Raw genomic sequence first — 27,645 nt, 5'->3', positions numbered from 1 at the left:
TCTTTGCATGGGCTTGGCTTTCTCTAATTGTATTTTTATGTAGATTCCTTAGGTGTTTACTGAAGGGGTTTCATGGTGTGTGCCCCTTAGAGTTTCCTTGTCTTTCTCTGACTCTTCAGCCTCTTGGTTTGATACTCTTGCATTAATTGGTTGGGCTGTTCTGTGTTATCTATTTAATAACCTATTTTGCTTGCTCCCAGTTTCTTCCTTATTCATTTGACAGAGTTAAGATTTTGCTTTATTTTAACTAATAAGTACCAGACCTTCCCTCATCTTGCTTCTTGGCATCTGTTCATCTCTGTATAGGTTTTGCATTTTAATTTTGTTCCCCTCTCCTGGAACTAACCTGTTTTGTTTTTAAATTTCATACCTTTTTCTGCCCCCTTTTCTTGACCTTGTTTATCTTAAGCAGGGATTTTAACTGCACATTTACTTTGTTGAATAAATGTGGCTATCTGTTGAAATTATTTTGCTAGTCAATACTTTCTGCACATTTTCCCATAAAGTTTTTTTCATTTTGGGGTCCTGTAGCTTAGAGCGATAAAGTCTTTACTTTGCCCCAGATGACCTTATGTTAAGTTAGTGGCACAAGCACTGGAGGGGCATGCCTATCCGTGGGGGATGGGCATTTTAGGCTTCTTGCAATAAATAGCATGTGAACCCGAAGAGCTCCATGCTGCATAAGTAGTGAGACACTTAACATGGTAGCATGTGTGGAAATGTGCATGCACCTCCCGAGGGCAGTGACTGTGGAGCTGGCACGACTATCGTGGGCAGATAGAGTACAGGCTAGGCAGCAGTAGGATACTGCACTGGCAAACTGTCTCCTGACTGGCCCTAGCAATTGGCCAGGTTATGCCTGAGGCATGTGGGTCCAGTTCATGCCGTGAATGAGGAAAGGAGCCTTTTGCAGCTTATGTTTAATTGGGGGGGGATAATGTTCTTTCTTTTTTTGTGTACTTTCTGAAGTTATACATTTCAGTTTTATCTGTTCTAATTTTAGAATAACTTCCTTTATGTAGGTGGCCTCTCTTTCTCCTGTATTTCTAGTTAGTTTACTTAATGGTGTTGATTGTCAGGGAATATAAGTCAGCAATCTCATTACTGGAGCTGTTCATTACCCCCCCCCAAATAAATAAATAAATAAATAAATAAATAAATACTGTTTACCAGTGAAGAGGAGATGAAATGGAATGCCATCAGCATAGCATTGAGAATTTGACTCTTACAATACAATTATCCTCCTTGGAGGTTGCATGTAGATTGTGAGCAGCTTACATGACAGGTTGCAACATTATTACACCCCACAGTTCAGTTAACTGTGGACAGAAGAGAAACATTTTAGAGACCATTTACTGGGCTCTTCCCTATAAGGACTTGAACCATCTGATGATAATCCCTTTAAGTCCCCAGATTGTCATCAGTTGTTGGTGTCAGGCGTTACAGCAGATCTGAAGGAACAAGAATTTAACAAAGTTGTTCAGTGTTGTAATTGGTGTTCAACACCTTATTAAAGGAATTTTTTGAGATATGGCTGTTTCTGTAGCTTAATCAGTGAGTCAAGTTCATAATGCTTAATCAGGCTATAAGCTGACCACTTTCTCTGTAATTTTTCCTGAAAACTTAAAGTTTGAGATATGTCACAGGTGGAGCACACAGTTCAGGACATGCAGTGAGTTCTGTAAAAGAGGTGTACACTAACATGCTGTTTAAGGTCATTGGGAAAATGCCTTTCATTAATGATGCAATGAACAATCTTGGTAACGGGCCATGGCTGCAATTGTACTCTCGCTTACTAGGTAAGACTGGGATTTATATCACAGCAAGCTAGTTTAACAGATTGAATGACTTTTGTCTTTCATGTCCAGAAAGCTGTACCATGATCAGGTACACCTTAGAGTTTATGAAAGGAGGTATCAATAATCCTTGTGCTGTATAAAACTGCTGAAGCAGGCATTCTACAATCTTTTATTGCACAGCCAGTTGTGATTTACTGTATAGACAAATGTATTCACCTCCAAAGCCATGGGGAAAAGGAGGCAACTGCCATGGATGTAAACTTTTAGGGTGTATAGTCGACAGCATACCTCTCAACCTCTTAATGCAAAAAATCTGGACAAAGCCCGACAAAATGGGGGGACAAAGACCCAAAAATAGGGACAGATTTTAAATATTGCTCTTATAAACTTAGAAAGTTGCTAGAGTAACAGAGTTTGTGCACACATACATTTTCTGAAGGATTTGAAGTCTGAAACTCAATTGGTATGTCATTACCTACTAATTTCAGTCCTCATATCATCCCATTCACTTGCCAGAAAACCACAGATTTTATGAGGAATACACCAAAAATATGTGGCAAAGTTGAGAGGTATGGTCAACAGTATAGCTGCTGAGGTGCCAGTCAGTCCCTGCAAGCAGTATTGGCAATGATTTAAGTAGCCACTATAAATCACAGCTGCATAAATGATAGGCAGGCAGTGGTTGTGTACCGTTAGGAACTGTAGCGAGAACTGATAGACTGATTCCCGAAACGGGAAGACTGAATGGAAGAAAGAAAGGACTTAAATTTTAGATGCTGTTTCTCAGAATATTCCCTTTCCTCTAAGGGATGATGATCTCAGAGGTGTTATATATAAGTTCAAGTATGTGGGGGGGGTTGCCCCCTTTCAAAAAGAAGTTTTAAGGAGAAGAGCGATTTTTAAGATTTGCTCTTCTCTGGATTTTCTGTATTTTTTTTTTTTTGGCTTATCGCATGCTGCATGTTGAGTGCCGACGTTTCAATAGGGAGCTAACTGTACCAGGGAGCAGACATGGCTCATTGATCAGTATGGCAAATGCGTTTGACCCAATTTAGGAATGGGCTATTATGCTGATAGTTCTTTGCTTTTAGAAGATTTTTTTTGTCCGAGTATGTGAAAATATATCAAGAACTTATCATAGCTGTTGGCTACAGTTGTTTAGCATAGGTGTTGATTAACCAAAGAGCAGTTCTGTACATATATATAGCTATATCCATATTTCTCTATATATACATGTATGTATACATTTATATATACAATTTGTGTGTATATAAAATGTGCGTGTGTGTGTGTGTATATATATATATATGTATATATATATATATATATATATATATATATATATATATATATATATATATATATATATATATATATATGTATATATACACACATATATATATATATATATATATATATATATATATATATATATATATATATATATATATATAAAATGTGGGTGTGTGTGTGTGTGTGTGTGTGTGGGTGTGTGTATGTATGTACATCTGTTTTTTTCTGAGTGCCTGTGTATAACCATCCTTATGTAGCTTTTAAACTGGTACTGTTACAAATGATTTCAGCTAAGAACTGCTTAAAAATTAGGTCATATAACATGAAAGTTTTGCTGTACAGTTGTAACATCTTGTGTATGAGTAAACATCAAGGAGCTATAAAATACATGTACTTGCTGGATTTCATTAAGACATGCATCTGCATATTAAGAACCCAGCTTCCCTTAAACCCGTGTGTACGGTTGTTTTCATTATTACACATCTGCTGCTGACTTGCAGTTTTAATCTAGGAAGTCACCATCAGCTGGTGGCAGTGCATCTTCATTTATATGCATGACTTTAATTTAGGGGTTGCACTAATTGCTTTGCACATTCAGATGTTTTGCCTTTTTTTCTGATCTGAATTAAATACATTTTGGAAAGACATTCCATTATCATTTCTTATGGATCCGCTGCCAGGAAACCTATCCCTTGTGGCATGACCAAAATGGACACTTGGAAATGTGGTCCAGGTAATGTGTGGCTCATCAGGCAGAGAGATCTGCAGAGAGAACCTTTATGTCATCAGTTATTCTTAGAGTGGTACTTAATTAAGCTATTTTGACAAATATGAGATGAATATGCAGATAATGTCTTGCTATTGCAACTTACTTTTTAGGATTTTTAAAATACAGTGAATTAATATTTGCACATTATATGCATATAGGTACGCCTATAGGGACGAATAAACAGTGATTCTTAAAATGTGTATGTCTTCATAGTAATTAGCTTCATGTTACTCTGTGTATCTTAAAAGATGGGTTTATATGAATTGCTTACTCTACTACAGTTATGCAAGTTCCTGCACATGTGCTTTTAGCAAGTGTTTTTGAGACGCACATATGGTGTCTAGAGTACATGTTGTCTCTCTACTGTACTAATCAGTGACATTGGCTTGGCTGTTTTCTTTTCCAGACACACAAAGTGGTCTGTGCAGTGAATAAAAACTATTTTCAGTCCAGTTTGACATTTTTGGTAGGGGAAGGAAAGACTTCATGTGAAGACAGAAGTATGATTTATGTCTATGGACTAACGTTCTTTGTGTTTGTTTGTTGGAGGTGGGGTAAGTATATTTTTTGCATAAGCAGAGAGTCAAGAGAATTGATTATAAATGCAGATAAATGGGAAACTTGAAAGATATAATTTTATTTGATTTTCATACATGATTATTTTTGTCATCATGAATTTGAAACGGGCATTGTTTATAGATTTGTTTAGTTTGGCATGTTCAGTAGTGATCCTCTTTGCAGGTTGTGTGAGCAGCTGTATTGGTTAACATCTATCAGAGAGATATCAGTTGGATTTATTACAGCTGTACAAATTTGTGTATCTAACATCACACACACACGCACATACTGTGAATTCTGTAGCCATGCAAAAGCACAAATCAGTATGGCTATTGAAACTAAAATGAGTATTTTATTTAAGTAACTTCCAATTCAAATGAAAGCCAAACAGCGTTCATCATGTGCTTTAAACAGAAATGTGAATAAAAAATAAGTAAAGAAAATGAATGTACCTACTTTCAGTATATGTTCTGTGCAAGCATCATCACATACATGGTCAGACATATGCACATTACATGTCAGATTTGTCTCTGAAGACTTGCAACAGACACCACATATACTGATACTAAGTGGAACCATTCCAAAGGAGTAATTTATATCAAAGTTAAAAACGACTATGACTCATAAAAATGTGCAAGAATCATCATCTTTCTGCTGTTCCCATTAGGGGTCACCACTGCAGATCATCCGTTTCCATTTCTTCCTGTCCTCTGCATATTGCTCTGTCACACCAGCTACCTGCATGTCCTCTCTCACCACATCCATAAACCTTACCTTAGGCCTTCCTCTTTTCCTGTTACCTGATAGCTTCATCCTTAGCATCTTTTTCCCAATATACTCAGCATACCTCCTCAGCACATGTCCAAATCAACGTAATCTTGCACCTCTGGCTTTGTCTCCAAACCTTCCAACCTGGGCTGACCCTCTAATATACTTATTCCTAATCCTGTCCACCCTCGTCACACCCCAGTGCAAATCTTAACATCTTTAACTCTGCCACATCCAGCTCTAACTCCTGCCTTTTTGTCAATGCCACTGTCTCCAACCCATATAACATAGGTGGTCTCACTACCCTCTTGTAGACCTTTCCTTTCACTCTTACTGGTACTCGTCTGTCACAAATCACTCCTGACACTCTTCTCCACCCACTCCATCCTACCTGTACTCTCTTCCACACTCACCATTACTCTGAACTATTGATCCCAAGTATTTAAACTCGTCCACCTTCGCCACCTCTTCTTCTTGCGTCCTCACCATTCCTCTATCCTCCCTCTCATTCACACACATATATTCTGTCTTAGTCCTGCTGACCTTCATTCCTCTTCTCGCTAGAGCATATCTCCATCTCTCCAGGGTCTCCTCCACCTGTTTCCTACACTCACTACAGATCACAATGTCATTTGCAAACATCATAGTCCATGGGGACTCCTGTCTGATCTTGTCTGTCAAACCTGCCCATCACCATTGCAAATAAGAAAGGTCTCAGAGCAGAGCCTTGATTTAATTCCACCTTAAACGCATCCGTCACTCCCACCGCAGACTTAACCGCTGTCACACTACCCTCATACATATCCTGTACCACTCTTACATACTTCTCTGACACTCCCGACTTCCTCGTACAATACCACAACTCCTGTTTAGGGCACCCTGTCATATGCTTTTTCTACGTCCACAAAGACACAGTGCAACTCATTCTGACCTTCTCTGTACTTCTCCATCAACACTCTCAGAGCAAATATCGCATCTGTAGTGCTCTTTCCCGACATGAAACCATACTGCTGATTACTAATCTTCACTTCTCTTCTTAACCTAACTTCCACTACTCTTTCCTATAACTTCATGCTGTGACTGATCAATTTAATACCTCTGTAGTTAGTACAGCTCTGCACATCACCCTTATTCTTAAAAATCGGTACCAAAACACTTTTTCTCCATTCCTCAGGCATCCTCTCACTTTCCAAGATTTCATTAAACAATCTAGTTAAAAACTCCACTGCCATTTCACCTAAACACCTCCATGCTTTCACAGGTATGTCATCTGGACCAACAGCCTTTCCATTCTTCATCCTCTTCATAGCTATCCTTACTTCCTTCTTGCTAATCCATTGCACTTAATGATTCACTTATCCCCACATCATCCAACCTTTTCGCCATCTCATTCTCTTCATTCATCAATGTTCAAGAATACTGATTTAATGCATCTTAATGCCTGATGTTCTCCAAATTTGGTCAGGCTAAGGTTTTCTGCAATAAACAGAACACCTTTCTCTGTCTGTAAAGTCTGATTTCCTTGGTATACACCCCTTATTTTGTTTTCATGAATGTCTGCACAGTTCTGAAATAGGTATTTTTTCTGATGTGGTGTTTCCAGATATTTTCCCCTGCTTATTCATAGCTTTGTATTTGTATGTCTGTCTCCTACACACTGCGGTACTTTAGTGGGTCCATTTTCTATTTCCAAGTTGAGGTCATGACTATTTTAAGGTCACCGTGTAGTTGTGGTTCATTTGTGTATACATTCATTTGACTTCAAGGATCCACTTTTTTTTCATCTGTGTATACTGTTAGTCTAAAGTCAGAGATTCCCTTGGCTGAGTTTAACCTTTCCAAAAATCCCAGGACATTAAAAATTTCAGGGTGCTTCTTTACCAGCTGACACTTATGTGCACATTGCAGTGATGTATCTTGTCATCTACATAAGCACAGGAGTGTCCCACTTGCAATGTCAGGAACAGACCAGTTATCACCATAAGGTAGACATTTTGTAGGCTAGGTCGTGATTGTCATGTAGAAATCAATTAAATATGGATAACCTGGATATAAGCACACCACTATTAGCCAATGCAGAAATTTTGCTTGCAAAATTAAAAATCAACTGTAAAAAAGTATAGCCATAATCGGTTGCTACATACCACCTGGCAATAACATTACACTGGAGACCCTACTCTTTTGGACATCTGATGTCCTCCAACTTGAAACCATCATCTTCGGGGACTTTAACATTGATTGGCTAGCCTGTAACTCTCTTTCTCCCACTGACTTTACCAACCTTCATGGATTTTCCCAGCTTATCCAGTCTCCTACTAGAATTGGCAAGTCAACAAAAACAGACGGTCAGTACTTGACTGGATTCTCACAAACAGACCAACCCTTATAAGCCAATCAGGCTGTCTCCCTGACAGCCTGAGTGACCACCTACCCATGTTTGCAGTTAGACATCTTACATATCAGGTAATGTCTGCTAACTACCAAACAATAAGAAGCAAAAAAAAAACTTCAATACAACAAGCTTTATTAATATGCTCAAAGCCTGCAACTGGTCTCTTCTCAAATGCCTAAAACTAGATGAAGCAGTACAGTACTTCAACTCTACCTTCCTCCTACACATCCTAGATTCCCTAGCTCCCCCTCAAACCATCACAACCAAATCTAATCATGTCCCTTGGATGAGCAAAGATACTAGACTATGCTAAAATCCAGAGATAAAGCATGGGCCCTTTGGCACAAAACTGGGGCACCTGTAGACAGGCAGGTTTTCCTTGAACTGTGTAACAAAGCAAAGAAATATGTTAAAACAGACAATACTAGCCTGTAACTCTATTTCTCCCACTGACTTCACCAACCTTCAGGGAGTTTCCCAGCTCATCCAATCTCCTACTAGAATTGACAAGTCTACTTCCACAATATCCAATCTAGATATCAAAACAATCCCCAAAAAGTTTGGTCAGCAATTAACAATATTCTCCACCCAGGAAAATCAGAAACTCCCCCCTCCAACCTTAACAGATACTACAATTAATATTTCCTCCCTAGTTAACAAATTCTTTGCTGAATCAGTCCTCACACTTGCAAACTCTCAGAACTGTTCATCCTCAAACCTACCATCGGAGATCCATACTAATAACTGCTTTAACTTCCACCCCATTCCTATGGACATAATCAGAAACCACATCAGGAAATTAAAACCTACCACTTTAGCTGCTGACAAAAACTCCCTGTTGAATTCCTAAAACTAGCTGCCGATGCCATAGCATACCCAGTATCTATTCTCATCAACCATTCCATATCTAAAAACCTAGTCCCAAAAATCTGGAAAGTGTCTCGTCATTCCACTCCATAAAGGTGATAACTCCAAAGAGCTAACAAACTATCACCCCATAGCCATACTCTCTCCTCTGTCCAAAATACTGGAGAAGTGTGTACACACACAAATTATGAAATACCTTAACACCCGTAACCTTCTCACCAATACCAAACATGCCTTTACACCTTACCACAGCACAACAGCCCTTATGATATTCAGTTACACAGTTAACACTCACAGAAATAACGGCAACTATGTCTCTGCTGTCTTTCTTGACCTCTCCAAGGCTTTCGACATGGTTAACCATGAAAAACTCATTATATCCCTCTCTGAACTAAATCTAAGTAAACCCACCTTTACGTAGTTTGAGTTGCTTAACAAATAGACAACAAGCAGTACAATGGAGGCAAGAACTCTCTCCTCTATTACCAGTTACAATAGGTGTTCCCCAAGGCTCTATACTTGGTCCCCTTACTTTTCTTTATCTTTACTAAAACTCCACACTTCAACTCTCCATGCTTCAGTCATCCAGTACGCTGATGACTCTACACTAATCTGTTCCTCACATTCTCTCCAAGAACTACAAGAGAAAACACAGGCCTCTTTCCTCTCGGTAGAAGAATGGCTCAATAATTTTGTAATACTATACCCTAATTAAACCAAACTTCTCATCTTCCAACTAACCAACACCACTCATACACCCAGATTTAGTATAATGTCAAACAATAACACTACTATCCTTCCTGTCAATCACACCAAACTTCTTGGACTTGAAATAGACCTCAGCATGAGGTTTGACACTCATCACTGTTAAGAAAATTAACAAAAAATTAGGGGGCTCTATAGAAACAATTCCTTACAAACAGCACCAAGGCCAAAATAGCACAAACCCACCTCCTGTCCACACTTCTATATGAATCTTCTATCCTCACCAACCTCAGAAAATCTGATATATCTAAGCTTGAGGTTTGCTATAACAAAATAGCAAAATTTGCCTCCAATATCTCACATCTCACCCATCACTGCTCAGCCCTAAAAAATCTGAACTGGCTAAAACTTCCTCAACTTCTTTACAACCAACTTATACTAACCCAAAAAATACTTTATTACCCTGAGAAAACCCCAATCATTACAAAACGTAATACAACCTTACTCCAGTACTAGGGGCCTACGTTCCAATAACAAACCTCTGCTATAGGTCACTGTAGCCAACAACGTTGCAGGAGCTTCTCTCTACTCAAACTATATAACCAAAAAATGGAACACTCTGCCCACAAATATAACAGCCAACACTTCCTTGACCCAGTTCAAAAAATGCCTAAAAACACACCTCCAAGTCAACTGGACCTGCAGCTTTAAGTCGCCAAGCTAGATTACCTCCATCTTACTAGTCCCCACTCATACTAAACTCCCCACCCATATGGTCAGGTCGTTAACCCTTTTTTCTTTTAGCCTACTAGTCTCCTTCTTGTTATATATCCTAGTCTTCCTTCCACACTTAATTCCTTGCTCTATGTTTCATGGTATCTCCAAATATACTTTCTATAGCCATGCTTCTTAATGGTGTCTTGTATAATCAATGTAAACTTACTAGTTTTCTATACGTTGGGTTTTAAATAAATATTTGTTTCATTAATTACTTCTTGTAAATGAAAATGTAAATGTCTCGCTCTCTAACTACAAAAGTGTACTTTGTTTAAATCTTGTCTGTGTAATATGTGGAGCATTTCCCCTGGGCCTCCGCTGAAAAGTCAGACTTTCCTGGTAAGCAAATGTAAAATAAAAAATAAAATAAGTAAAATAAATAAATAAATAAAAAAAATAGCCACTTTTACAGTTGTGTGATATAAAACCAGCGTATTGAACCCTGCAGGTGCCGAGCACATTCTTAACTAGTGATAACTTTGAGCCTGCATCAGTGGAAGCGAAAAGTACTACAGGAAATGTATCTAACATTCTCATTTTGGGGAGAATTCTTGTTGCTCACCATATCCCTCAGAAATATTACCCAAACTCATGAATTCAAGACAACTCTCAGAAATTATCTATACAGCACCTGGAGATGGCACTGCAATCATCCCACTTCTCTCCCTCCCTCTCTTTCCTTTCCCACATTCTTGCCATCTTCTCTAACTTCCTGTGTATTACAAAGATAAACTACTGCAGTGCATTCCCCTCCAATTTCTTGCCCCCAGTGTCTGACTAAACATCCTCGGAGAAATCTGACACTCCATTTCTTTCTTACCCCTCACATTCTAACTTGCCATAGTAATCTGCTATAATTATCTAACTCATCACTTCTGCCGTATTTCTGTCACTTTACTAATACCCATCTCATCATTACTCCCTACTAATATGAAATGCCTCATACTATGAGTTTCCTTACTTGTACTGCAATTTGTCATCAATGTTACCTTATTTTTAAATACACTTTTTGTTGTGATTATAATACTTTACTCTACTGCCGTTTACTTTTTTATTTGAATAATTTGTACTGTGAATTTTTACTTGCTTAATTTCCACTGTGAATTTTCTACAAGAATAACTTGTACTGTGGAGCTTTTCTCCCCGGGCTTGCACTGAAAAGGGGCACAAGCTCAGTCAGACTATCCCGGTCAGCAAATGTCAAATAAATAAATATTGGTACTGCTTACCTTGGGTTGATTGCTTGGAGAATATGGTCACCATGCCTGATGTGGCAGACATTTGTATCATTCAGCTGTGAGTAAAATGATCTCTGGGTCTAGGTCTTGTGGCGTAAATCTTCCCTCTGGACCCAACAGGAATAATTAAGGGGTCCTTTGGGTTTCCTTGTGCCAAAATGTATGGCTTAGGGCTGAGTTATACGCTAGATGTTTGGTGACAGTGTCAGTGAATATAATTTGAAGACAGCACAGCCCCACACCCCTACATGTCACCTTTGATTTACACATGATTGTATATGTAGGATTTCAGTCACAAGAGCAGTTGCAAGAATCTAAGGTTGCTTATGCCTGTTTGTAGTGTGGGGTGGGGGTGGGGGCATGGGACTCCATGTACTTCGTCTTTTTTTAAGAAATCAAAAGGTCTAAAGACCTTTTTTTGAGAGACACAAAGATAATGACACTATTAATCCTCTCCCCAGATGAACCCTCCCTCTTTTTTTTTTTTAATATTCTTTTTGACTACTCACCTGACAGCCATCGTCCTGTGCTCAGGTGGATTGTGAACTAATTTATTGCTCAGGGAGACCAGGTTTTCTGCAGTCTCTCTGGGGGCAAGAACCAACCAAAGGAAGCACTTAGTTAATTCCAGTCTTACTCTTTCTGATAAGGATGGGAAAATTGTTGACAGGTATGAAGAAAAAGTATATACTTATGCAACTTTGATTTTCAGAATTTTGAATTGTCATGCTGACGTTAGTTTATTCTGATGAACTGTGAAGTATGAGGAATGCTTTATCAGCAGTTCCTCTTGTGAGGAAAAATTTGCTTTACATGGATTAGTTTGTTCTGTTGCACAGGTCACTATTCTTTGTTTGTAGTGTGTGTACGACAGTGTTGATATTTCCTGCGGGCTGTGGCCACTGGTACTATGTTAGAGGTCTGTATAGCTGCATTCTCAGAACCTTCCTGGTTAGAAATTTAGTGTTTGGCCCCTGTGCTGCACAGGTGATCAAAATGTTTGATGAAAGGGGCAAACTGTTCGAGGGAATCTAAGATTTCTTAGCCCTCCTTTTCCAAATTGTCCAAGGGATTTTCCTTTTCCTCATCCAGTTTTGGCAAAAAAAAAAACAGAATAAACAGTCTCAACAAAATTCAGGTAAACAGACTATCTAATGTTTTCTATTTCGTTATGCATCACGAATGTGTCTTCGGAGCCATCCTCGGATCTGACTGTGCCATTTCTTCCAGACATACGATCCAAGCCTCAGACTCCTCCCTGTCCCATAATGCCTCACTCCTGTTCAAACCCTCAGATCATGTTTGCTGCCCCTTCCTTAAGATAGTTGGAACAACAGTACTAGACAGACAAAGAAAGTAACTACTCAAGAAACCAAACCACAAATTCTTCAGAACACACCACGAAAAACACTCCGAGAAGGAACACAGAAGTGGCATTAATCCATCTTTATTCAGTCTGTCCTGGTACCTCAGCAGTTCGCCTTCAATGGGACACATTCAAACATTTTCAGTGTTCTTTTATATATGCATCAATCAATTAATTAAACAATTAATTGTTTCAAACATTTTTAACTCATTCAGCACTGAAACATTAGTTTACAAAACTTCAAATATAATATTCTTTTCATTTTTTCATTTTTTCATCACTTTAAGCAATAAATTATTTCATTTTAAGCAAAATTCTTATATATGTATTACAAAAAATACAACTTTGAAATAAATACTCTATTATATTCAAAATTACAATATCAATAACTTTCATCAATTTTATAAATTACTTTCACTTAGAAATACAATGTAATGCCCTATAAATCACTTTTTACTAAATTTAATTCAAACATTTTAGAATTTCTTATACATGATTTTAAATTTAAGTTCACAATTCTTAACAAATACTTTATAATCTTCAAAATTATGACTACAATAAATTTCATTAACTTTCCAAATTCATTCCCTTGGGAAATAGTGTGATACCCTATGATGCTGAGGTACCAGGACAGACTGAATAAAGATGGATTAATGCCACTTCTGTGTTCCTTCTCTGAGTGTTTTTCGTGGTGTGTTCTGAAGAAAGAAAGTAACTAACCAGAGGGCCCAAATTAGGAACCAATGGGTACTCTTATCCTTTCAGCTGTAAAATCCACGGGGGGAAAGAAGATGGGATGTGATGCATAATGAAATTGAACACAGATGCCAAGTTATGTTAAGTATATAACTTCTAATCTGATGTCCATTTTGTTATGCATCACAAATGGGTCAGAGTCCTCAGCTACATAAACCCTGGGAGGACCTCAAGGAAGGATATGCCTGAACACTGCGGAGCCAAAGGATGCTTTGTTTTTGGAAATAATATCCAACTTGTAGTGAGATATAAAGTTACAAGCTGTGGAACAAGTAGCTGCAGCACAAATTTCATCAATAGGAGTCCTTGCAGAGAAGGTGAACGAAGAAGACATATAGACCTGGTAGAGTGAGCTCTTAACTGGAAGAGGGTGTTGCTTGCCTTGTTGACAGTAAACTGCAGAAATACAATCCGTAATCCATTTGGCTAAGGTGATCTTGGATACAGCCTGACTTAACCTGTTTGGAGAAAAAAAATTAACCAACTGTTCAGATTTCCTTTGAGCTTAGTCCTGTGCAAGTAGAAACACAACTGTCTGTGTACATCCAAAGAGTGCAGCATGTATTCGCTGTTTCTGGAGTAATTAGGGAAGTATATAGGCAAGTGAATAGTCTGGTTAGTGTTTGCCTCTGAGGCGACTTTTGGTATGAAAGACTCCGTCATTTTAAGTGAGACTCCGTCTCTGAAGAAAGTTATATATGGTGATTGAGGAAACAGACCCTGCAGTTCTGACACTTTTCTGACTGAAGTAATGGCCACTAGGAAAGCAGTCTTTCAAGATAAAAATTGATGAAAAAAACCCATCTGCAGAATAGCCGTGTTAGCTTGGGATACAGCTTCAAAGCACAATCTTATTGTTACAGGCATCTTACATTCTGTCAGAGCAAAACTGTGAGACTGACAATCTGAGCAGAACCAGTGCAGATCCTCATGAATGGAAACCTAGATCCAGGGGGTCTTCCAAGATTTGATCCATCTCTGGGGAGTTACTCAAGTAGACTTCTTTGCCTCCTGTGTATCCAGCTGGCAAAATTCTGTTCCAGGACTCCATGCAAGAAGGCCTGGAAGACGGAAGAAGTTTGTTTAAAAAAAAAAAAAGGTCTTTCTGAATGTCTTTCTAGCTTTTCCACTAATATCCAGGGTACTTCTGAGGATTTGGAGGGAATTCCCCAAGATCATTGTGGTGACGTCTTTCTGGCCCCTGGCAACAATGGGTCTCCCTTCTTTTGGACATGGCCAGGGGGCAGTTACCATACTTCAGTTGACTGCTTGCATGATCTAGCATCTTAATTCCTTTTAGGTACCTCTTTACTCAGGATGTGCAGCAGGTACTAATGGAGGCAAAGAAAGCGTGCTACTAGAAAATCATATATTACCAAATGGAAAAGGTTTTGTAGTTGGTGCCAATAACAGAACCAGCACCCATTCAGGGCTAGTTGTCCTCTGTCATCCAGTTCAACATGTCCGCCCATGGATCCTTCTTTTTCAGTACAATCTGATGTCAAGATGTTCTTGAAAACAGGTGGCCCCTCTTTGCAATCTTAATTTTATGCATGAGAAGTTAACACTTGCTCCATTTGAACCAGTTAATCTGGCTAACTTGAGGTACTTAATGCGGAACATTGTTTTACTGATTGGCCTGACCTCTGGAAGAAGGGTGTCAGAGTTGCAAGCTCTTATGTGTCAACCCTATCTCATTTTCCATAGGGACAGGGTTTCTTTGAAAGCTAATTTTTCTTTGGTGCCAAAAGTGGTATCCAAGTTTACTTTAAGGTAAGCTATCCATCTTTGTGTTTTCTGCCTTAAACTTAAAAATGAGGGAGAAAGGATACTCCATACCTTAGATGTCCACAGACAACTCTGGTACTATCTTAATGGAACTAAATCTGTCAGATCTTTGGATCAGTTGTTCATTCCTTGTGAAGGTAAGGAGGAGGGATGACCTGTGTCAAAACAGACCATTTTTTATACATTTGTTATACCTTTTGTTATACTCACTATAACAAATCTGTTCCAATCAAGGACAAGGCTCACTGTATCAGGGCCTTGGTTTCATCTGTGTCTTTTTTCTAAAGGGTTGCATTCTAGAAGCTGCTGCTTGGTCTTCTATGCATACTTTCGCAAAGCACTACAAGCTTGATTCCATCTGTATTAGTCTACTGTTGTCAGTTTGTCTGGTTTGTTTGCAAGAATCCAGTCTAATGCTGAGTGTCTTCCTGAAGGTTTATTCATTCTGGTAGGTGTGATTATTAACTGTCGAAGTTGTACAAGTTTACTAATTCAGTGGGAGTAGTGGAATTTGAGTTGCAATTTATATTTAAGTCTGTAGGTATTAGTTTCATGGTTAATTTGTTGGGATATCCAATACAGGATGTTTTCAGTAGTATCAGTGTTATTCCCTGGTGGTATATATGTTGCTGTTAAACATGTAGTTTTCCTGTTAATTTTTTAGGAGTGTTTTGAAGTTCAGCATTGTTAAATTTTGGTACATCATGTGGAAGTAAGGTAATAGGGAATTTTTATAGATGATTGGTACACCACCTGCATGCTTGTTTTCTCTGTCATCCCTGAGCATATTGTATCCTGGGGGTATGTCATTATCCATTTTCTTAACCAGGTTTCAGCAGCTACATCAGGAGTGTATGTGGCCCTAATGGAAATGTTGCACATCTGCAAATGAAATGCGACAAGTCACTTGCTCCAGAGATCTCAACCTAGCTTGTGACATTAACAGAACATGCTGGAGAGACAGATATATCTCACAGAGATCGCCACTCCTCTGGAGAAAACTCCCAATTCATATGAAGCAGAGACCCCAAATTCACCCCGGGGGTGGCATCTATGTCTCTCATGGACAAGGGCATTCGGTGCTGATCATAGACCCACTCTGCAAATAATGACCATCTAACCAAGGTCAGTTAGGGAGCACGGGTATAACATGGCTAGGCTTGCAAAGGCCATAGGGCCATTAGCCTAGTGTAACCTCTTATGAACCACAATGACTTTTTCACTGCTCAAAGCCGACATAAATTGTTTCCCACTCAGAATTGCCTAAACTGTACTTAATCATCTTGATGATAAATGCCTTATCCTGAGCTCCCTCATCACCTAGAATAACACACCCCATCAACTCTGCTAAACACACAATTTCCTCACAACATTGCCACCCTCTCGCAATAGCATTGAAGACTTTTTGTCATTGTTTTACCACAATGCAAAAATGTAACGAGCTACTCCAACTCCTACCTTTTAAAAAAGACCTGACATCCTATCATTTCTGTAACTGGAAATGCAACACCTGCATAATACTGTCACATAACCCCTGTCTACCTGTCTGTACTTTTGCAATTTAAACATATTAATTTTCACTATACAGAAACCCTATAACACCTTCAAATTTAAACTCATTCTCTCAGCTTTGTGGAATAGAATTCCATTTTCTCCATCCCCTGCTGTTCCCTCTCAGCCCAGCTCTCCCTTATTAGCAAGGCCACTGGAAAATTGCAAACTCAGTTTCCACGATTGTTATCTTGCTTTCTATACAAAATCTTAATTATGTTTTTCATAATTTATTATAGTCAGCATTTTTTACTCAAAAACTGTACACTATTTACTTATTTAAGTAAATCTAACAAATTATACCAGCAGTTTAACAAAATGTTTTGGTGGATGGTAAGGAAAAACAAAGCCAAGTCACTTTTTCATGTGTTTTATTCTGGCTGCCCTTCGACCCTGATCACCTGAATCCTGAGTTAAAAAAAGCTGGCAGAGGACTTTTCAGTGACAGTGAAAAGTAAACCGTAGGTTTGAGAAGAGAAAAATGTCCATATTCACATTGATGAGACACTGACTTAAAAACATTTCATTCCGTGTGGCTCAGATTCCTTGCTGCTTTTAATCATAAATGTTAATTTTAATATATGAAGTTTAAAGGACCTGGCTGTTTAAAACAAATGTTTTTAAGGGAGTTCATTCAATGCAAGTTTGAGTGACCTTAACTGCATGCTTATAAAGTGTGAAGAAATGCACATTATCACTTTTACTAGCAATCATTTGTTATGAAAGTTGTACCCTTATCAGAGTTTTTGACCATTTATTTTATTAACATTTAAGGTGAAAAGGTTTGGAACTGGATTTTACCATTGAATTATTGTGGAAGGAGGAAGCAGCTCACTAATTGATTTGTTAATTAATTTTTCTGCAAAACAGGCTGCTTAGGTTTTCATCTGTTCTAGATAGTGTACCCGAATGTTTGCTTTTATTTATGCACTGTACTGTTTGTAATGTTTAGAGGACTTGAAGTACTGACCAAAGCCTAGTCTCCACTACTGCTTTTAAGGAAGTCTCAAACTGAAAGTTCCTGCACATAGCAGCAAGTCTGTGTAGTAACCCGTATGATTAGTAGAACCTCAGCATATGGTATCACAAAACTATTAGAATATAGTGTGCTTATGTACTATAAACTTAGGCTGTGCCTGTAAATGGTCCGTTGCAATCAGTTTACTATTTCAGTGATACTGGCTAAAGATAAAAGAAACTAGCGATTTTTCCCTTATTTCCTTGTCAGCGGCAGTGAGGGAAATGCAGTTTTTGTAAAATATTTATACACGTCTGATAGTTTTCCAGTGGCCCTGCTTGTTAGCCATTCTACTAACTATGCGTAACCTATTACTAACAGCCTAATGGTGTAACTTCCCTTCACATATTGTACAGACTAAAGATGACTCCATATATGTGCTATGATTTTTTTCCCCATTTTCCCACTTTAAATACAGTCCATTTCCAAGTCTTGTACAGTCTTTCCCCTGTTTATTCTACAGAATCGTGATCCTCAGTTGTGTAATTTCACATTATCCCAACATTGTAAACAGTGGTGTGGTGATGGTGGGATGAGTGGGGCAACTGCCTTGGGTGAAAGTGTTGAGGGCACGATCGGCCAATCCTGATAGCTCTTTAAGGCACATCAGATTTTAAAAGCTGGTATTGCATTTGCTGACAAACCTGAGTGTTATAGCGCTTCCTCTGTGGTCTTAGCAAACTGCTTGCTACAGTTAAAAGCATTTTTTTTTTTAATTAAAACCTAACTGCTGTAGTAATCTGTGTTTGGTATTCACTGTAGTTTGCTACAGTTTAAAAGAAAAAAATGTTTTTCTTTTTTTAAGAAGGAGGGGCAGGAGCAGGGCGCAGAGACGAGACCTGATTGGCACCTGTCCAAGTATCTGATCACGGATGTTTTTTTTTTGCTCAGCACTTGAAGAGCTTAGTTGATGGGGCGCTAGTTCATTCTACTGGCACAGGGCATTGGTTGAACCATCTACGCCTCTGATTCTAAGTATTGGATTTAAAAGTTCCTAAATATCTTTGATTAAAATTTTCTTGCCTCTGTTGTAGCTACTTCATCAAAATCCATGTACTGATCCTATTCTAGTATTGCTTATTTTTTCTGAGTAAATCATATTAATTTTTCTATATGGCATTATTTAACTTACTATTCTTGGGACTTTTACTATTCATACTCTTGTATGTATTTAGATATATTTGTGTGTATTACTGGACTTTTTGCTCCTGAGTACCCCACTGAACATGGACATTTGTAGATGAACCTTCTTAAGCCTAGCCATGTTAACCAGGATGTGAATCTACTTCTAAGGTAAATACCTTAACCATGGGGTATCCCCAGATGTCACAATAACCAAAAAAAAAATTATCCCCAGATGTCACAATAACCCCCCCCCCAAAAAAAAAAAAACCTGAGAAGACAAACGTGAAGTAAAGAGAGGACAAGATGTATTATGCTTTTGCAGTGAATATTGGTTCCTGCAGATCAAGCAGGGCAAAATTAGTACGGTCTGCAGTCCATATCATAAGCACACCTATTACAAAGTCATCCAAGTGGTAGAGTGGGCACTGATGTGTTCCATTATCGCATATGTATCCATTGTTATTTTAAGTTCATGTAACTTAGCTGGTATACAGCCATTAGTATTCCAAGTTCCATGAAATAATCAAACTGAATGACATATCAAATTCGAATTGTTCATCACTTTCTTTGTTTTTGAGAGAGGAGATGCATTATTTTTAACGGATGTATAGCTTTCTGTATTGGTAAACATTCAGTCACAAACATAAAAAAAGTATCACCACCTTCATTTGAATCTAATTTCAAAATTAAGAACACCATTAAAACACTAAAAATTCACAAAGACAGTAGCATTATACAAATCCATCCAAAGCTCACTGCCTCAGTAAGTTCATCCTTACTTCTCCAGCTACCCTGTAAGTAAAACTTGTCACATCTTGAAGAAATTTTGTGTGTGTGTGTGTATATATATATATATATATATATATATATATATATATATATATATATATGCGTGTATATGTAAATATATATGTACATATACACGTATATGTAAATATGTATATATACACATATATACGTGTATGTAAACATATATGTACATATATATATATATATATATATATATATATACTCTGCAGAAAAGTAAAGGGGTGTAGGTAAACTGGTCTAACAACACAAAATGAAAAAATAGAAGATACCAGACCACAGCTGATAAAATCATCAAACAATTTAATCCAAGTAAAAAGGTGAGCACTTTTGCAGCCAAAGCTGCTTCATCAGACAATACAATACATAATTTCCCCATTTCTTATACAAAGCTCTATCCAATCACATTTCCCAGTAAGAATCACTTCACTTGTGCATATTAACTCTTTCTTACAAACTTGATAAAATGGGGGTACAAATAGGGACATATTTTAAATATTGCTCTTATAAACTTAGAAAGTTGCTAGAGTGACAGGATTTGTTTTAATATACATTTTCTAATGGAAATTAAGTCTGAAACTGAAATGTATGTCATTATTTAGTGAATACAGTCATGAGATCATCCCAGTGATTTTCCAGGAAAATAAAGGAACAGGCCAAATATATGAGCCAAAACTCTGGACATTCTGCAGAAATCTATACAGTTGAGAGGTATGTTTCCTAGTAAAAATCACTTCACTTATGCATATTAACTCTTTCATGCATAAAAACATTTACAACTAAAACGTGTTCAAAATCAGAAACAACTGAATGAAAACACATTATGTAACTACACATAGTTAAAAAACATATCTAAACAGTTATCTATCTAATTAATGGTTTATTCAGCAGAACAGGTTTAATACTGATTTTGTCATTTAACCCTTTACCCATATTTGCACGCATCCTGATATTCCATTCAAATTCCTTTGTCTCAACTCTGTTCCTGATTGCTCCTCCTCTATTACCTATCCAGACTTTCTCCATCACCATGAACTTGAAGGTATGTGATGCTCCCATATCCATAGCATGCCTAGCAACAGCATTAGTGTCCTCCTTTCTGTATATATCATATGCATGTTATCTGACCATGTCCCGTAATCTGCGTGTGGTCATTCATACATGAAAGGAGGAACAAAGGGTGCAGTATGCCAGATGTACTATATTGGTGGTATTGCAATCGGCTAAAAGCTTGAAGTGCAATGTCTTACCTGTGTCAGGATGCCTGAATGTACCCCGTCCTATCAATGTAATGACAGTAATTACATGAATTGCAGGGAAATGTACCCAAGATCTGTGATGTATTGTGAGTACTACTTACCATTCCTAGGGCCACATAAGAGTTAGTGCATATGAAGTACAACTCTTAAATTACAAGAAGAAAAAGATTCAGAGAGACATCAATGACTTCTCCGGCCGGGTTTTTGCCTGGCCGAGAGAGGAACGTCATGGTCCTGACACTATACCAGATAAAGTGACTCAAACCAAATCAACAGCTGTTCACTCAAATAGTAACAGTTGTAACTCCACCTTAAGCACGGAGCAGCAGCAGAACATGGGAGATAAGGAAGTGACTCCCACCAGCCAAGCCAGTCAGAACAGTACAGTGGCTGTTGAATTTCCTGCTTTGTCTTCATTTGAAGGCGGAGCATGCAGGAAAGAGAGTTTTCAAGTTAATGGCAGCAACAACATGCACATGAAATTACTGGAAGGGAATATCTGTGTGAACATGCCCTTTCCCATATGCACACCAACATTTTCAAGATCACAATCAGGGGAGAGGCCGGTTGAAGAGGAAGGCATCCATGGAAGAGGAGAACACACTAACCATCAAGAAGATGTGGCAAATGAAGAGCAGTCGCTAATCTGGAACATTTCCAGCCAGACTTTAAATCAAGCTGAGAGGACAGTACTGAGCAAAGGTACGAGTTTCATACCCTCTGATCAAATGACAATTACAGACAATATAACTGAAGTAAAAACGTATACTAGGAACCTGATGTTGAAATTGCAATATCAGGACACCGGTATGAATGGTAATGAGATAAATTTTTAAAAAAAGCTAGTAGTTATGTACCCACTATGGTGGGGGTTGTGAAAGCCTTTGAAAAAGCTTGTATAAAAGACATATATTTGTTGTATGATAACAGAAGCTGCACTAAAAGTTTTGTTAACTTGAACAGTTGTGAAAAAGAAGCACTTGAAACTCTGTGCCGTGATCAAACCATCTGTATTAGGTCAGTTGATAAGGAAGGACCCCTAGTGATTATGGATAATTTTTTCTACACTGATGTCATGTACCAGATGCTTAATGATAGGCAAGTGTTTGAAAAAACTTGAAAATGAACAAGTTGAGCAGTGCATTTTTAGAATAAGAAATGACTTATTTGAATGCATGCAGTGTCGACAAATCACCATGGATTTGTATACATTTTTTTTGTAGATGAGCCAACTATTCCCCTTATTCAGGGATTACCCAAAATATATAAACATCCCAGTAATTCTCCGATAATGCCTATTGTAGTAGGCTGTGGATGGTGCACTGAACCCCTATCCATTTTTGTAGAACATCACTTGAAATATGTGTTGGTTAAAGATACCAAACTCTTTTTGTTGGATTTGCACAAGCACATTAAAAATAATCCACCTACTAAGGATTGTTTGATGGTTACCCTTGATGTACAGTCACTTAGGGTGATTCCTAATCATATTGGTATTCTGTTATTACAACAGTATCTTGAGCAAGATGGATTGTATGATGCTTGAACCATAGATGATCTCTGTTTTTTGGTGGAAATCATTCTAGAAAATGATGATCATCATGTTTCACTGTTGCAGTCATGACTGTAGGGTTCTTCCCTGCTGGCAGGCAGTCCTCGGTCGGCCAGAATCCCAACGTCTGGGTCCGGCGTCGGCTGTTCAGCCATGCACCCTGATGTCAGAGCGCCAGGAGTACAAAGCTGACAGCTGACGCCATGTTCTCCAGTCTTTCTTGCCGTGCGGTGATAGCAGTTCACAAGTGCCGGTCGGCTGACTCCTGACAATCTTTTCTGAACAAACTTCAGTCTTAAGACTTTCTTCTCCTACTCAAAGCTAAGTACCCCATTTGGGAAACTTTTTTCTTGCTCCAGTCCGATGTCAGAAAAAGTTAATAAGTGTATTTCATGTGGGAAGCAAATACCTCATAAGGATTTTCATTCTTACTGTATTCCTTGCTTAGGCCCTGACCACGACGTAGCTAGTTGTCGGTTTTGTGCTAGATTCAATCAACGTACAATTAAACGAAGGTACGATTTTGCATTTCATTACTTCGGTAGGCATTTTAATTACAAAATGTCAGATACGGTTCCGGCTACTGGAGTTCACAAACGACGCAAGGACAAAGACAGGCCTCCAAGGTCCAAATCTGACGATATCGTACAAGCAGAGCCAGCTTCAGGTTCGGCTGTCGTCAGTGAGGCGCTTTTGCAGCCCCTGTCGTCGGCCATTTCAGAACAGATGGCCGAAACGGACTCCCACGAGGAGCCAACTAGGCCTTTGAATATTTCTGTTGCTGGACCTTCGGACAATGCTCCTTCAGATGGGTCCAGAGCCGCTATGCAGGTACCGGCTTCTGAAGGGGTTCTGAGGCCTACTCAGCTACTTATAAAGGCAAAGCCAAAGACAAAGGCAAAGACTCCTTCCAAATCAAAGACTGCAACACAGGCCTCTTCTGATCTGGCTCCCAAGTCACAGAAACAGTTACTTAAGATGGCGGAGGACTTGCTTACTATGATTAGGGGTTCACATCTCCCTCCAGATAAAAGGCCAAGGCAGGAAGTTTATTATGACTCCTCTGATCAGGCTTCTGTTTCTTCAGTTTCTTCTTCTGACCAGGAATATTCTTTCCCTCCTTATGAGGATTCTGATGCTGAGGAATCCATTCCTTCAGCTTCTCCCCCTGAGGATTTCTCTTTTGGAGAAACTTTGCATGAAATGAGGGAACATTTCCACTGGGAAGGACAGGAGTATTCGGAATCTAAGAAAAGACTAAGGGATTTTCTTCTTCCCCAACATAGACCCTTGGCTATTCCTCCTATTTTGGATATTGTGGATGATGCTTTTTCGGAGGCTAAAGTAACCCCTGACTCTCTTCCTCCAGCTCCTGTGAAGCCTGACAGATATTACAGGGTTCCTGATTCCCACCAGTTTTTATACAAGAACCCCACTGCTGACCCTGAAACCATTTCTCAGGGTCTTAAGGGAGTTAAGGCCACTTCTGCTAAAAAACCCATTCCCACTGAGAAGGATTCCAGATCTTTAGAAAGATGGGGCAAAAAAGTGTACACTTCTGCTACTTTATCTATTAGGGCTTTAAACTGTCAGTTATAAATACCAGCAATTTCTCCTGTCTGTTTTAAAACAAAAGCTAACTTCCATTTCTGCCTGTGCAGATGATAAGGAATTACATGACTTAATGCATGCCACTGAACAAGTTGGGAAGCATGGTTTACACTGTGGATTTGATGCCTTGGAGGCTTCTTGTAGGGCTGCTGCCTCTGACACAGTAATTAGAAGGCATGCATGGTTAAAGGAACAAAATTTGCCAGATCAAGTAAAAGCTAAATTATTGGATGCTCCTGTTCAGCATAATGTTTTTTTTTGGATCTAAAGCTGAAGAGGTGATTAAAAAGATGGAGGACAAGGCAAAATCCATGCAAACAGTTAAAGATTTCTTACAAGTACAGCCACCCAGATTTAGTAGGAATTGGCCTACAAAAAATTGGTCCTTTCCCAATTCAGACAGGCCTCAGAGGGGTAGATACAGACGCTCACAAGGAAGGCCTCAAACACAAGCCTCTTATAGACCAAGACAGTGGACTGCTTCCACTCCTAGGGGAGGAGAGGACAGGTCGTAAGCTCATAGGAAACAGACTCAATGACTCCCTCTGTTGGGCTGCAGGAACTTCTTTCCTGGAAGCCCCTCTCGGAGGAAAACTTTCTCTTTTTCACTTAAATTGGACTCGTATAACCCAAGACAAGTGGGTTCTGGATGTGGTTTCAAGAGGTTACATATTCTATTTTCATACCCTACCAAGGCCAAGCGGATGGCCAGATCTTCCAAAACATCAATGGACAGAGGCCTTAAACCAGGTGGAAGCTCTTTTGGCTATGAAAGCCATAGAAATAGTTCCACTTTCAGAGATGGGACAAGGTTTTTACTCAAGGCTCTTTCTAGTCCCCAGGAAGCAAAATTCATGGAGACCCATTCTGGATCTGTCAGTCTTGAACACTTTTCTAGAGATACCAAAATTCAAGATGCTAACTCTACAGCAGCTACTTCCAATGCTGACCAAAAATGCATGGATGGTAACTTTGGATTTAAAGGAGGCATATTTACACATTCCCATCAGGCAGGAATGCAGAAAATACCTCGGGTTCAAGGCCGGATTGAGGCACTTTCAATTCTCTGCGCTGCCCTTTGGATTGTCTACTGCGCCCAGGGTCTTCACCAAATGCCTGGTCCAGTAGTAGCTTATTGCAGACTCAAGGGAATTCAAATTTACCCTTATCTGGACGACCGTCTTATTCAGGTAGACAGCAAGGAGGTCTTACTCCAGCATCTACAGTTTGTTCAGAATCTTCTCAAGTTCCTGGGATTCACTGTAAACATAAAAAAGTCAAATTTGACACCCTCACAACAGATAATTTTTCTGGGCGCTTCTCTAAACACAACAACCCAGATGGCATTTCTGACACACGAAAAACAGTTACAGCTGGCTTCAACTTTCAAAACCTTGGCAACTTTAACTCAGCTATCTGCAAGGAGATTCCTGCATGCTTTGGGTTACATGGCCTCCTGCATCCTTCTCGTACCATATGCAAGACTACATATGAGGAAAATACAGTGATACCTAAAAAGTGTATGGTCTCAGCATTGCCACAGTTTAGACATACTGATCTCCGTCCTGCTTTGTCTTCAAAAGGAATTCCTTTGGTGGTCCAAGGCATGTACTCTAAACAAAGGAAAACCCTTCTGTCTGCCTCCTGCCACTCAGATACTAACCACGAATGCCTCAGATTATGCATGGGGAGCCCATTTTCAGGGCAACTGTCTGCAGGGCCTTTGGATAAAGGATCAGAAGCACCTGCATATCAATTTAAAGGAAATGTTAGCCGTTCAGAAAGCTCTATTGGCCTTCAGGAATCTTCTACAACCAGGACAACTACTGATACGGACAGACAACACCACAGTTATGTGGTACATAAACAAGCAAGGGGGATCTCATTCCTACCCCCTTTGCAGACTAGCCATGGATCTATGGAACACAGCTCTAGCTTGCAATCTGGACCTTCAAGCTCAGTTTCTACCAGGGAAGCAAAATTTCCTGACAGACAGTCTGAGAAGAAACCTGTTGGACCCACACGAGTGGATGCTGGACACCGAAATATTCAGGATGATAGTAGTCTGGGGATATCCTCACATAGACCTCTTTGCATCCCACCTCAATCATCAGCTACACATTTTTTGCACCAGGACTTTCCACGATCAAGCTTGGAAAGTGGATGCACTATCATTCAGTTGGAGAAACCTCTCGGGATATGCCTTTCCGCCTCTTCCTCTTCTTCCATGGGTATTATTAAAGATCAAACAGGACAAGCCCAAGATGATAATCTTGCTGGCCCCAAATTGGCCTCAACAGTTTTGGTACCAACTCTGAAAAACCTATGTCTGGAGTCCCCTTGGGTTTTACCACAGACTCTGAACCTTCTGTTCCAGCACCAGGGTTAGGTTCTACACTCCCATGTCAGAACTCTCAGCCTGGCGGCCTGGTTAATCCAGGGTCTTTGATTTATTCTCTCCTACCCAAGCACGTTATGGATGTCATTTTAGAAGCCAGATGTCCTAGCACTAAAAAATCTTATGCAGGAAAATGGAAAAGATTTTGTTCCTGGATGCAGGCTCAGGATTCTGATCCTCTTCTTCCTAACTTTCCTTTGATTTTATTTTATCTGACAGATCTTTTACATATCTTCCATTAAGATACATGCCTCTGCTATTTCCGCTCATTATAATACAGACCCTCCAATCTTTTCCCACCAACTCATGAGACAGTTTCTCAGAGGAGCTAAGAACTTAAGAGCTCCTAGATCTCCTCCCATTCCTGCTTGGGATCTCAACTATGTTTTGGAAAAGCTCACCTTACCTCCTTTTGAGCCTGCTGCCTCTTCTGACATCGTTTTTATCTTGGAAAACAGCCATCCTTTTAGCTCTGACCTCTGCCAGGAGAGTTTCAGAGTTGTAAGCTCTTATGGCTGTGGAACCTTATATTATTTTTCATCAAGACAGGGTGTCTTTAAGCACTAATCCTACTTTCATGCCTAAGGTGGTTTCCAAAGTGGCTTTAAATCAAACTATTCACTTGCCAACTTTTTCCCCACTCCTCAAAATAAAGGGGAAAAGGATCTTACATTCCTTGGATGTACACAGACAACTACGTTTTTACCTGGACAGAACCAAGGACATCAGAAAATCAGAGCAATTGTTTGTTTCTTATGCTTCAAGTTCCCAAGGTAAAGCCATTTCAAAACAGACCATTTCTAAATGGATTGCTCATGGAATCAGATTTTGTTATTCACACCATGGAAAGCAAATCCCAGGGAGTATACGGACTCATTCCACCAGAGCTGCTGCCACTTCAGCTGCTTTCCTCAGGGGAGTTCCTACCAAAGACATTTTGGAAGCTGCAACTTGGAGTTCAGTGCATACTTTTTCAAAGCACTACAATCTACCTCTCTACTCTAAGTCCAGGGCAGGCTTTGCTTATGCAGTCTTGCAGGGCCTTTTAGCCGCCCCTTCTATTTTATGACCACCTCCCTTTCATTCTGCTTTGGGATTCTCCCTACAGTCATGACTGCAACAGTGAAACACGATGAACATAGTACAGTTGTGTACACTTACCATAAATGTAGATGTTCGAGTGTCTTCACTGTTGCAGTCTGGGTTTCCCTCCCTCCTGTCCCCTCTTATTTTTACTTTTGTGTGGTT

The 27,645-nt window shown here is 39.2% G+C and overlaps 1 protein-coding gene across 3 annotated transcripts in view; it reads left to right on the top strand.

Moving 5' to 3' along the window:
• PAK5 (p21 (RAC1) activated kinase 5) overlaps window positions 1-27,645 on the top strand; it is a 2,555,323-nt gene that overhangs the window by 987,734 nt on the left and 1,539,944 nt on the right. For 2 of the 3 annotated variants that reach the window (XM_044056629.1, XM_044056651.1), the window contains exon 2: window positions 4,268-4,415. The exons of the other annotated variant lie outside the window; for it this stretch is intronic. In XM_044056629.1, coding sequence (XP_043912564.1) covers window positions 4,364-4,415 — 52 coding nt within the window. In that variant the 5' untranslated portion in view covers window positions 4,268-4,363. The remainder of the gene's footprint in view (window positions 1-4,267; window positions 4,416-27,645) is intronic. 3 annotated transcript variants of the gene reach the window in all.

This window comes from Protopterus annectens, chromosome 1.part2 (genome assembly GCF_019279795.1).
Source record: "Protopterus annectens isolate FY-2018-M chromosome 1.part2, PAN1.0, whole genome shotgun sequence".
NCBI lineage: Eukaryota > Metazoa > Chordata > Ceratodontiformes > Protopteridae > Protopterus > Protopterus annectens.
This window is presented reverse-complemented; position numbering and strand designations above follow the sequence as displayed.